The sequence below is a fragment of the Salvelinus alpinus genome, chromosome 34 (genome assembly GCF_045679555.1).
Source record: "Salvelinus alpinus chromosome 34, SLU_Salpinus.1, whole genome shotgun sequence".
Classification (NCBI taxonomy): Eukaryota; Metazoa; Chordata; class Actinopteri; order Salmoniformes; family Salmonidae; genus Salvelinus; species Salvelinus alpinus.
Window position 1 is genome coordinate 2250282 of NC_092119.1, and position 12346 is coordinate 2262627.

The 12346-nt window shown below is 46.0% G+C and overlaps 1 protein-coding gene across 1 annotated transcript in view; it reads right to left on the reverse strand.

Annotated features, from left to right (window-relative positions):
* The window catches only part of trip11 (thyroid hormone receptor interactor 11), a 70341-nt gene extending 61506 nt beyond the window's left edge, over positions 1–8835 (reverse strand). The window contains exons 1-6 of the mRNA XM_071382817.1: positions 8098–8835; positions 4370–4425; positions 3715–3825; positions 3194–3496; positions 2923–2991; positions 2133–2301 (exon numbers count right to left, since the gene is read on the reverse strand). Of these exons, the coding sequence (XP_071238918.1) occupies positions 2133–2301; positions 2923–2991; positions 3194–3496; positions 3715–3825; positions 4370–4425; positions 8098–8236 (847 nt within the window). The 5' untranslated portion in view covers positions 8237–8835. The remainder of the gene's footprint in view (positions 1–2132; positions 2302–2922; positions 2992–3193; positions 3497–3714; positions 3826–4369; positions 4426–8097) is intronic.
* Positions 8836–12346: the final 3511 nt, after the last annotated feature.

Genomic DNA, 12346 nt, shown 5'->3' on the forward strand with positions numbered 1-12346 from the left:
ACGCTGGCTACGGTACGCTGGCTACGGGACGCTGGCTACGGGACGCTGGCTACGGGACGCTGGCTACGGTACGCTGGCTACGGTACGCTGGCTACGGTACGCTGGCTACGGTACGCTGGCTACGGTACGCTGGCTACGGTACGCTGGCTAAGGCGCTGGCTACGGCGCTGGCTACGGTACGCTGGCTACGGTACGCTGGCTACGGCGCTGGCGCTGGCTACGGCGCTGGCTACGGTACGCTGGCTACGGCGCTGGCGCTGGCTACGGCGCTGGCTACGGCGCTGGCGCTGGCTACGGCGCTGGCTACGGCGCTGGCGCTGGCTACGGCGCTGGCTACGGGGCGCTGGCTACGGCACTGGCGCTGGCTACGGGGCGCTGGCTACGGCGCTGGCTACGGTACGCTGGCTACGGTACGCTGGCTACGGTACGCTGGCTACGGCGCTGGCTACGGTACGCTGGCTACGGCGCTGGCTACGGTACGCTGGCTACGGCGCTGGCGCTGGCTACGGCGCTGGCTACGGCGCTGGCTACGGCGCTGGCTACTGGCTACTGGCGCTGGCTACGGGGCGCTGGCTACGGCACTGGCGCTGGCTACGGGGCGCTGGCTACGGCGCTGGCTACGGCGCTGGCGCTGGCTACGGCGCTGGCTACGGCACTGGCGCTGGCTACGGCGCTGGCTACGGCACTGGCTACGGCACTGGCGCTGGCTACGGCACTGGCGCTGGCTACGGCTGGCTACGGCACTGGCTACGGCACTGGCGCTGGCTACGGCACTGGCGCTGGCTACGGCGCTGGCTACGGCACTTTGGCGACTAGTAAGTATTTGTTATCCCCCCGCTTTTGTCTGGATGTGTCAATGTGTAGTTCATACATGCATAATATATGAGCAGAATTACTGTTTTACCTCAATTAGCTACGAAATCCCGAAGCAACTTTTCTGGAACCTGTGCAGCACCATTTTTCCTACATTTACCCCCCCCATGTGGGCCAGCAGTCTAGCAATTCAAGATTCAGCCAATGAGTACCAGCCCCTCGTAATTTGAGTCACAGCTAGAAAGATGCACACACGGCAGAGAGAGAGAGAGAGAGAAACAAAGTGGTGCACATATATGGACAAATATGACGTAGAACGCAATTTCCGGGGACCACTTTTTGCTCGTGGGTGCTACTTTCAGAACAACGGGCTAAAAAGTATACAAAAGTACATCTTTTAACACAAAAATAACGGACATTTCGAGCAATTATTATGGTGACGATCTGACAAAATTACAATCACGGTCGAGTATTGGACTCGCATTGTTGTGGTCTTAACTCGGACTGGCTTTAGGTGGTCTTGAACACAACACTGCCATGCGGTCAATTGGTTAATAGCCCAATAAGAAGAGTTCCAAACCTCCCTGCCAATAACAACTCGTTTTCAGTTTTCCTCTCCCCATTGCATTAAGCTACTTCATTGTTACCCGGAAATGACTTGCTACTGATATAAAAACAGCTGCGTTGGGCCTTAAACTAACAGAAATACACTTTGCATGTTTTTGAAATGCAAACACAGAGTAAGCTAAAGCCCATGCTTCCTCCTCCTCCCCAGTCTGTTTCTGTTCCTCTATCCTCCTCCAGTCTGTTTCTGTTCCTCTATCCTCTCCTCCTCCCTCCAGTCTGTTCCTCTATCCTCTCCTCCTCCTCCTCCAGTCTGTTCCTGTTCCTCTATCCTCTCCACCTCCAGTCTGTTCCTGTTCCTCTATCCTATCCTCCTCCCTCCAGTCTGTTCCTCTATCCTCTCCTCCTCCTCCTCCAGTCTGTTCCTGTTCCTCTATCCTCTCCACCTCCAGTCTGTTCCTGTTCCTCTATCCTATCCTCCTCCCCTCCAGTCTGTTCCTCTATCCTCTCCACCTCCCCCGTCTGTTTCTGTTCCTCTATCCTCTCCTCCTCCAGTCTGTTCCTCTATCCTCTCCTCCTCCCCCTCCAGTCTGTTCCTGTTCCTCTATCCTCTCCACCTCCCCCGTCTGTTCCTGTTCCTCTATCCTCCCTCAGTCTGTTTCTGTTCCTCTATCCTCTCCTCCTCCAGTCTGTTTCTGTTCCTCCAGCTCTTCCTCCCCCTCTAGTCCGTTTCTGTTCCTCCAGCTCCTCCTCACCTCCAGTCTGTTTCTGTTCCTCCAGCTCCTCTATCCTCTCCTCGTACTCTGCCAGCTCGTCCCGGTGGCGCCGGATGACGTCGGCCATCTTCTGTCTCTGAGCGTCCTGCAGCGCTGCTAACTCATGCTGGTGTTCATCTACCTCACGACCCATCTCCTCACGCAGCTCCTGTTCCAGTAGAATAGAATCATATAGAATGTTCCAGTAGAATAGAATCATATAGAATGTTCCAGTAGAATAGAATCACATAGAATGTTCCAGTAGAATAGAATCATATAGAATGTTCCAGTAGAATAGAATCATATAGAATGTTCCAGTAGAATAGAATCACATAGAATGTTCCAGTAGAATAGAATCATATAGAATGTTCCAGTAGAATAGAATCACATAGAATGTTCCAGTAGAATAGAATCATATAGAATGTTCCAGTAGAATAGAATCATATAGAATGTTCCAGTAGAATAGAATCACATAGAATGTTCCAGTAGAATAGAATCACATAGAATGTTCCAGTAGAATAGAATCATATAGAATGTTCCAGTAGAATAGAATCAGTAGAATAGAATCAAAGAGGAAGAGAGACCAAGCAGGGTTTTCAACAATCATTGTAAATTGATTCATTCAAACCCTGTTCCTGGAGAGATACCCTCCTGTAGGTTTTATCTCTCCAGGAACAAGGTTGGAGTTAAACCCTACAGGAGGGTGGTTCTCCAGGAACAGGTTTGGAGAGCCCTGATTTACAGTAACCCGGCCTAGACTCCCAAGGAGAAAGCACATGCAAACGCCCACCTTGATGATCCTCTGAAGCTTCAGGACCTCTCCCTGGTCACCGTTTCCTGCCCCTGGGGCTACGGATGCCTGAAAAAAATAGAAATATCAGAATTAAGATATGATTCCATCCCTCAATTTAAAAATGTGGGTTTTTACGTGTATGTATTACTAGAGAAGAAACCTCTGAATTTCATACCAAGGATTTTTAAATTGGAATTTAACATGAACCTTTAGAATTCTTTCAGTAAACGGTAATAGATCAAATGTGTTACAGTCGACGTAAACCTACCTGAGACACGCGTCTCCAGTGGGAAACCTCGGCCTCCAGCCTCATCACCTCCGTAGACAGGCGGTTAATCTCCTGCTGGGACCAAATGACGTCACCGAAGTCCATCTCGTCGCTGCCATGGAAACCCTGGTGGAGGGCGGCCCCCAGGGGGCGGGACATGTAAGAGGAAGAGGTAGTGGTGGCGGAGGCGGTGGTGACAGGAAGTACAGCAGAGTCGGAGGTAGCTGATTGAGCAGATTGTTGTAGTTTCTGGACCTCTTCCTGTAGTCCACTCTGACGGGCTTTCAGGTGACTGATCTCCACCTGGACAGGTGACATAACGACACAGTTTAGAAGTAGCGCAGACACATCCAGTAACTTGCAGGTTTAAGGTACAAAAAAAAGTAATGTCCTGAAAGACAGATAGATACCAGCACACTGTGAAATACTCCCTCAGAAAACTGTAGTTATCTACTCCTTTTTCCAAGATGATGACATTTTCAATTTCATTGAGTGTATAATATCTATGTATCAGACGTTACATCTTTCTGTTGCATCAGGGTCCTGTATTCAGCAGACTGCCGTTTAATCTGGATCTCCGAGGCCTCCAGCTTCTCCTCCAGCTCGGCATGGATCCTCCTTAAACGCTCGTACTGAAACAAGACGAAAAGAACTCAAGTCCTCCTCCAGTCTCCTTTTCACCTCATTTCAATATTGATTTAATTAACTAATAAATAGGTGGTCCGGGTATAACATGACGTGGTACAAGTGGGGGGGGGGGGGGGGTTCTCTTTTGTTCCCCAAGCGAGGGGGGAGGCTGATGACATCACAAATTACCTTCAGACCAATTCTTTGTTTTTTTTTACAACTGCAAACTTCAATTAAAAAAAACACTATTTTGCTAAAAAAAAAATTTTTTTTTTACCCTTAAAAACCCTCATACTGCAACACAGAGAAACAGGAGAGAGGACATAAACAACTATCAGACTCCGATGAACAATGAACACACAGGGAATCTGTTACAAATCTATACTTTTAAGGAATGCTGTCACACAGACACTATTAAATCTAGTGCTGGATTTCAAAGCATAACTCAAATGGAGAATCTTAAATAAAATAACTTTTTAGTCCAGGATTAAGGCTTTAAAATGTTGTGTCTTGGAAACCAGGCCTCTATTATGGTAAGAATCCTCATACCTCAGCCTCCACTTGTTCCAGCTTAGAACTGGACACCAGCAGCTCAGTGGAAGCATCTGAAAGAAAAGTATGAAATACTGTGTCATAACAAGTGGACTACCAATCACAGCCATGCATCCTCCACATACCCATGTGCCACATGTAAAAATAAGATTTGCTAAAACCAATCAAGTTTTAGTTCAACACTTAATTTGTACTGGGTGTGTCTTGTCCTAATATACAGGGTTGCTGTTAGCCGGTAATTGTACCTACTGTCCTAATATACAGGGTTGCTGTTAGCCGGTAATTTTACCTACTGTCCTATAATACAGGGTTGCTGTTAGCCGGTAATTGTACCTACTGTCCTAATATACAGGGTTGCTGTTAGCCGGTAATTGTACCTACTGTCCTAATATACAGGGTTGCTGTTAGCCGGTAATTGTACCTACTGTTTCCAAAACAGTTTGGAAATAAATTGTGGCGTGTGTATTTCCGTTAGTCGGCATGTGCCCCTTCCCCCCCACACCTGGTCCTCTACCCTAGGCCCCGCCCCTTCCCTCCACACCTGTTCCCACTCCCTAATCAACTCTCCTCTACCCTAGGCCCCGCCCCTTCCCTCCACACCTGGGATATGGATGCCTGATGAAGACCTATGGGTGGAAACGTTGTAAATAAATATCACCTGTAGTTACAGTATGTTAGACCCATCTCATCCCCATAGTCACCTGTCACTACTCTGTCGAGTCTGCACCTTTATGTGACATGTTCCTAATGTTTCCCTTATATATATATATCTCTTCTAGACACCCTCGTCCTAACACATCCTTCCTGGTTACCTAGAGGCCTTAACACATCCTTCCTGGTTACCTAGAGGCCTTAACACATCCTTCCTGGTTACCTAGAGGCCTTAACACATCCTTCCTGGTTACCTAGAGGCCTTAACACATCTTTCCTGGTTACCTAGAGGCCTTAACACATCCTTCCTGGTTACCTAGAGGCCTTAAAAGCCACAAATCCTAACCTCATCCTAACACATCCTTCCTGGTTACCTAGAGGCCTTACAAGCCACAAATCCTAATCCTTCCTAACACATCCTTCCTGGCTACCTACAGGCCTTACAAGCCATAACTCCTAACCTCATCCTGTTGCAACAGATTACAACCTAGATGAACCTAGATTACAGTCCCGAACTGAGATTAAACTCAGTTCGGGAGGCACTACCGGGGTTGGCAACTACATGTGACACATATGAAGAGATCTGCTTAAAGTCTTTCACGTCACAAAACAACATTCTAAAGGCAAACAAACATAGCTTCAGCAGCACTCTCTACATGATCCCACAAACAAAATAGATTTTCTAACTAAATCCCTACAATTCAAAACATATTTTCAGTCCAATTAGCCTAGTTCTCAACAGTTACGTAATATGTTTATTTAATACAACAACAACAACTAAAAATGTACTGTAGGCTGCGTGTTCATTTCAGAGCTGAAACAGCCCTCTACGAGTTACTGATATGAGTCATGTGTAATCTTGCTTTGCGTTCAGTATGTGTCGGTTGGAACGTAGCGATCAAAGTTCTCTGTGGTTCCTGTCCGTCTGTCTGTCACAAGTTTATCAGTCAAACATTGTTTACTTATGACAACAGTAGTCTTTCTGGTCAAAGTAAGTGGATTAGTGAAAGCCCCCACACGCTAAAGTATAGAGACAGAAATGTATTACAAAATATATATATACAGTACCAGTCAAAATTAGGGACACACCTCATTCCAGAGGTTTTTCTTTATTTTTTACTATTTTCTACGTTGTAGAATAATAGTGAAGACATCAAAACGATAAAATAACACATATGGAATCATGTAGTAACCAAAAAAGTGTTAAACAAATCAAAATATATTTTATATTTGAGATTCTTCAAATAGCCACCCTTTGCCTTGATAGCCACCCTTTGCCTTGATGACAGCTTTGCACAATCTTGGCATTCTACAAGCTTCATGAGGCAGTCACCTGGAATGCATTTCAATTAACAGGTGTGCCTTGTTAAAAGTGAATTTGTGGAATTTCTTTCCTTCTTAATGTGTTTGAGCCAATCAGTTATGTTATGACAAGGTAGGGGGGGTACTACAGAAGATAGCCCTATTTGGTAAAAGACCAAGTCCATATTATGACAAGAACAGCTCTAATAAGCAAAGAGAAACGACAGTCCATCATTACTTTAAGACATGAAGGTCCGTCAATACAGAACATTTTAAGAACTTTGAAAGTTTCTTCAAGTGCAGTTGCAAAAATCATTAAGCATTATGATGAAACTGTCTCTCATGAGGACCGCCACAGGAAAGACCCAGAGTTACCTCTGCTGCGGAGGATAAGTTCATTAGAGCCACCAGCCTCAGAAATTGCAGCCCAAATGAATTCTTCACAGAGTTCAAGTAACAGACATCTCAACATCAACTGTTCAGAGGAGACTGTGTAAATCAGGCCTTCATGGTCGAATTGCCGCAAAGAAACCACTACCAAAGGCCACCAATAAGAAGAAGAGATTTGCTTGGGCCAAGAAACACGAGCAATGGACATTAGACCGGTGGATATTTGTCCTTTGGTCTGGAGTCCAAATGTAAGATTTTTGGTCCCAACCGCTGTGTCTTTGTGAGACGCGGTGTGGGTGAACGGATAATCTCCGCATGTGTATTTCCCACCATAAAGCATGGAGGAGATGTTGTTATGGTTAGGCCATCACTGTAAATAAAAATTTGTTCTTAACTGACTTGCCTAGTTCGATAAAGGTTAAATAAAATAAATAAAAAATCGTGTGGGGTGCTTTGCTGGTAATATTCTGTGATTTATTTAGAATTCAAGGCACACTTAACCAGCATGGCTACCACACCATCCCATCTGGTTTGGGTTTAGTGGGATTATCATTTGTTTTTCAACAGGACAATGACCCAACACACCTCCAGGCGGTGTAAGGGCTTTTTGACCAAGAAGGAGAGTGATGGAGTGCTGCATCAGATGACCTGGCCTCCACAATCACCTGACCTCAACCCAATTGAGATGGTTTGGGATGAGTTGGACCGCAGAGTGAAGGAAAAGCAGCCAACAAGTGCTCAGCATATGTGGGAACTCCTTCAAGACTGTTAGAAAAGCATTCCAGGTGAAGCTGGTTGAATGCCAAGAGTGTGCAAAGCTGTCATCAAGGCAAAGGGTGGCTATTTGAAAAATCTCTAATATAAAATATATATAACACCTTCTTGGTTATTACATGATTCCATATGTGTTATTTCATAGTGTTGATGTCTTCACTATTATTCTACAATGTAGAAAATAGTCAAAATAAAGAAAAACCCTTGAATGAGTAGGTGTTCTAAAACTTTTGACTGGAAGTGTATACATACACATATATATACATACACACACACACACACACACATAATAGAAATCAAATGCTATTCTCCATTAACGCTGATATGTTATGCTCATATTGCAATCTGATCATAGCTCAAATAGAAAGCTATCTTGATCAGGCTTACTGTATTCCGGTTATAGAATAACCAACATGTTCTGTAGCGCAGTGGTTCTCAAACCTCTCCCAGACATTTCACAATTGTGTAGTAGCCCTGAACGTGCTCACCTAAGAACTGAAACAGCTCAGTTAAATAGCTTCTGTCTATTACTTTCCTGCTGACTTGAGTTGCCTGCTGGCTGTGAGGTACCTACTGTAGCTTAGCTTCTGCCATCTGTTTTTACTCACCTCCAACTTCTTCAACTCCTTCCAGAAGCATATCTTTGGTAAAGGTTGATATTTGTCCGGTGAATGAAGAGAGGCTTCCCCCGACCTGGCCGAGAGACTGGCCCAGGCCGGAGCCCAGTCCACCCAGCCACGATGACATCTTCGAGAATAACTAACGTTAGCTAGTTAGACAATAACAAACAGGCCCAACACTGGCTAGGCTAGCTAGTAAGGTGGCGATCAACTTCGACCCTACCTTCATACAATTCAGCTCTCTGTCAAAACGCATAGAAACGTTTTTTTTCCTGAATTCTTGCACTTCTTAAAACTAGCTTTGTGAAGTTGTCAATTTGGTAGAGTAAAACTGGTTGGCAAGCTAGCTACTGTAGTTGGCCGGATAGCTAGTTAGCTGGTATGCTAACGTAGGCTTGCTAGCTGGATGTGTCACTCACTGCAGTCAGATTGGTCCCGTGGATTTACGAACCTAAACAAGTTCGATAATGGATAATCCGCGTAACATTATCGAGATGATTATCTGGTCTATTATATCAGTCGTCTTTATCGTGTATGTATATACCGGTTCAGACAACGTACTAGGTCTGCCACCTCAACTGCAGCCCTCTCAGCTCGGTGCTGTGCTGTCACAGACAGAGTTTGACGTGGACACCCCAGCCGCAACACGGAATCATGGGACATTGGAGGAACATAACAGAGGGAACAATGAGACAGATATTTCACCGGATGTATAAATGTGAAGCATCCGCTTGGCGTTTCCACTCACTACCAAATATGGCAGTGAGTGGGAAGCACAGTGGCCGGCAGTGGGAGAAGATGGAAGGAGATTAATTTTGGGCCGACATTCTGCTAATTTCCTCATCGATTAAAGATTTGATCTCAATACAGTGTTCTGTTGCCAAAACTAGAATCTGTTTTGAACAGAGTGGACTACGTGTTTTATTTTAATTTTAAATCGCATTGTTTAGGAGTGCAAGCGTGAACTTCACAGAGTAGTCGTTCCCTAACGGAAATATGCAGATGAATGCTAGAATCAAATCAAATCAAATGTATTTATATAGCCCTTCGTACATCAGCTGATATCTCAAAGTGCTGTACAGAAACCCAGCCTAAAACCCCAGACAGCAAGCAATGCAGGTGTAGAAGCGCGGTGGCTAGGAAAAATATCCCTAGAAATGTCAAAACCTAGGAAGAAACCTAGAGAGGAACCAGGCTATGAGGGGTGGCCAGTCCTCTTCTGGCTGTGCCGGGTGGAGATTATAACAGAACATGGCCAAGATGTTCAAATGTTCATAAATGACCAGCATGGTCAAATAATAATAATCACAGTAGTTGTCGAGGAACAGGTAAATAGGATCTCGCTAGCTCGTTCTTGGCTCTGCCCACCTCCTTGCTTGTTCTGCAAACTATGACTCATTTGTTCCTATTGGAAACGACAGGCTGTGGTCTATCTTGGTTTAGTTATACAAATATTTGATTATACTTGGGCTGCATTCAAGACAGCAATGTTCTTCTTCGATGAGGTTTAACGGCGGTTGGCATCCAATAAATGTTGCATTACCGCCACCTACTAGACTGGAGTACAACTCCCTTACACTTTGCTTGAAAAATAAATAAATAATCAAATACCCTACCATCTAACTAACACCATCCTATGTATTTAGTCCTACTTCAGGCCAACAACCTGAAAGGATGGGACACCACCACTTAACACACCCTGTAACTCTACTGATGTCAAGTCTCACACACCCAAATACCTCTCTGTAGCTCCCACCACAACCTCTGATTCAGAGGGGTTAAATGCAGAAGACTCATTTCAGTTGAATACATTCAGTTGGACAACTGACTAGGTATCCCCCTTTCCCAACCTCCATTTTCTGCGACTTACGTTCCATCGCTGCAGTACAGTTGATAACCATTGTTATAAATGCTATAAATCCAATCTTACTGAAACATATCACTTGTTGGTTTATCCCTCTATTCTGGTACAGATCTACTAGTCACACCACTCCTCTCAGGATCCCTCCCTCTGTTCTGGTACAGATCTACTAGTCACACCACTCCTCTCAGGATCCCTCCCTCTGTACTGGTACAGATCTACTAGTCACACCAGTCCTCTCAGGATCCCTCCCTCTGTACTGGTACAGATCTACTAGTCACACCACTCCTCTCAGGATCCCTCCCTCTGTACTGGTACTGATCTACTAGTCACACCAGTCCTCTCAGGATCCCTCCCTCTGTACTGGTACAGATCTACTAGTCACACCAGTCCTCTCAGGATCCCTCCCTCTGTTCTGGTACAGATCTACTAGTCACACCACTCCTCTCAGGATCCCTCCCTCTGTTCTGGTACTGATCTACTAGTCACACCAGTCCTCTCAGGATCCCTCCCTCTGTTCTGGTACAGATCTACTAGTCACACCACTCCTCTCAGGATCCCTCCCTCTGTTCTGGTACAGATCTACTAGTCACACCACTCCTCTCAGGATCCCTCCCTCTGTACTGGTACAGATCTACTAGTCACACCAGTCCTCTCAGGATCCCTCCCTCTGTACTGGTACAGATCTACTAGTCACACCACTCCTCTCAGGATCCCTCCCTCTGTACTGGTACTGATCTACTAGTCACACCAGTCCTCTCAGGATCCCTCCCTCTGTACTGGTGCAGATCTACTAGTCACACCACTCCTCTCAGGATCCCTCCCTCTGTACTGGTACAGATCTACTAGTCACACCACTCCTCTCAGGATCCCTCCACCTTGACCCATCTTCCTCTACTTCCTTCACTGCCTCAGCATATGACAACTTCTGCACTACTCCAACCCTGGAAACCTCAACCTGCATCTCTCTCTCACGGGACATTTCTGATCCCCAGCCCCATGGGAACCCCTACAATTAACACATTCCACTACTTTCCCCAATGCTACACATTCCTTTGTCTCATTCCCTTCTGCACACTTCTCACACCTAGGAACCTCCCAGCTACACACTGCTGCCACATGCCCATAAACCTCACACCTGTAACAACGTCATGTATTCGGCACAAAACCTCGTACAGGATAACTTATATATCCTAACATCACTTTGTCGGGGAAAGACAACATGAAAACTCAAAATAACAGACAATGACTCTTCTGTTTCACCACTCACGCCACCCTGTCTGCGTCGCACCAAACGACAAGCATCACAAACCCCGGGAATCTTTTCCTTCAGTTGGTCAACTTCTGCATTTACTGCTACCCCAGTTATCACTGCTTTCAATGGCGCACTTTTCTTGAGAGCAAAACAATTCACATTTCTTGCCCCAGTTTGTTTAACATGGAGCTCCTTCTCCCTCTGACCAGCAGAAACACAAACAATTATCACAAGACCACTTCTGGTTATCGTCACCGATTCCACAGCAGCCAACTCTGTTTTCACCCACCCTGAAACCACAAATGGATCAGCAAAAAGGCAAGGGTCCACTTTTTCCAAAAACGTCACTCCTACTGTCACAGACTCATCTTTATCCTGACCCTCGGTGCCAGCCTCGGGCTCCGAGAACTTCACCACACCGACCACCTCCGATACTTTGACCTCATTCACTTCCATTTCACCTCCTGTCTTCCTCTTACACTTTCTACCATTCTTCTTTAACAAACCATTTCCTTTTTTTCTGCCATTTTTAACCGACTCAAGCTCACCCTCTGCCCCTCTCTCGCTCTCTCTTAGACCTCCTCTTCCTCTCTCTCGCTATTAGACCTCCTCTTCGTCTCTCTCGCTCTTAGACCTCCTCTTCCTCCCTCTCTCTCTTACACCTCCTCTTCCTCCCTCTCTCTCTCAGACCTCCTCTTCCTCTCTCTCTCTCTCTCTCTCTCTCTCTCTCTCTCTCTCTCTCTCTCTCTCAGACCTCCTCTTCCTCCCTCTCTCTCTTAGACCTCCTCTTCCTCTCTCTCTCTCTCTTAGACCTCATCTTCCTCCCTCTCTCTCTTAGACCTCCTCTTCCTCCCTCTCTCTCTCTCTTAGACCTCCTCTTCCTCCCTCTCTCTCTTAGACCTCCCCTTCCTCCCTCTCTCTCTCTCTTAGACCTCCTCTTCCTCCCTCTCGCTCTTAGACCTCCTCTTCGTCTCTCTCGCTCTTAGACCTCCTCTTCCTCCCTCTCTCTCTTAGACCTCCTCTTCCTCCCTCTCTCTCTCAGACCTCCTCTTCCTCTCTCTCTCTCTCTCTCTCAGACCTCCTCTTCCTCCCTCTCTCTCTTAGACCTCCTCTTCCTCTCT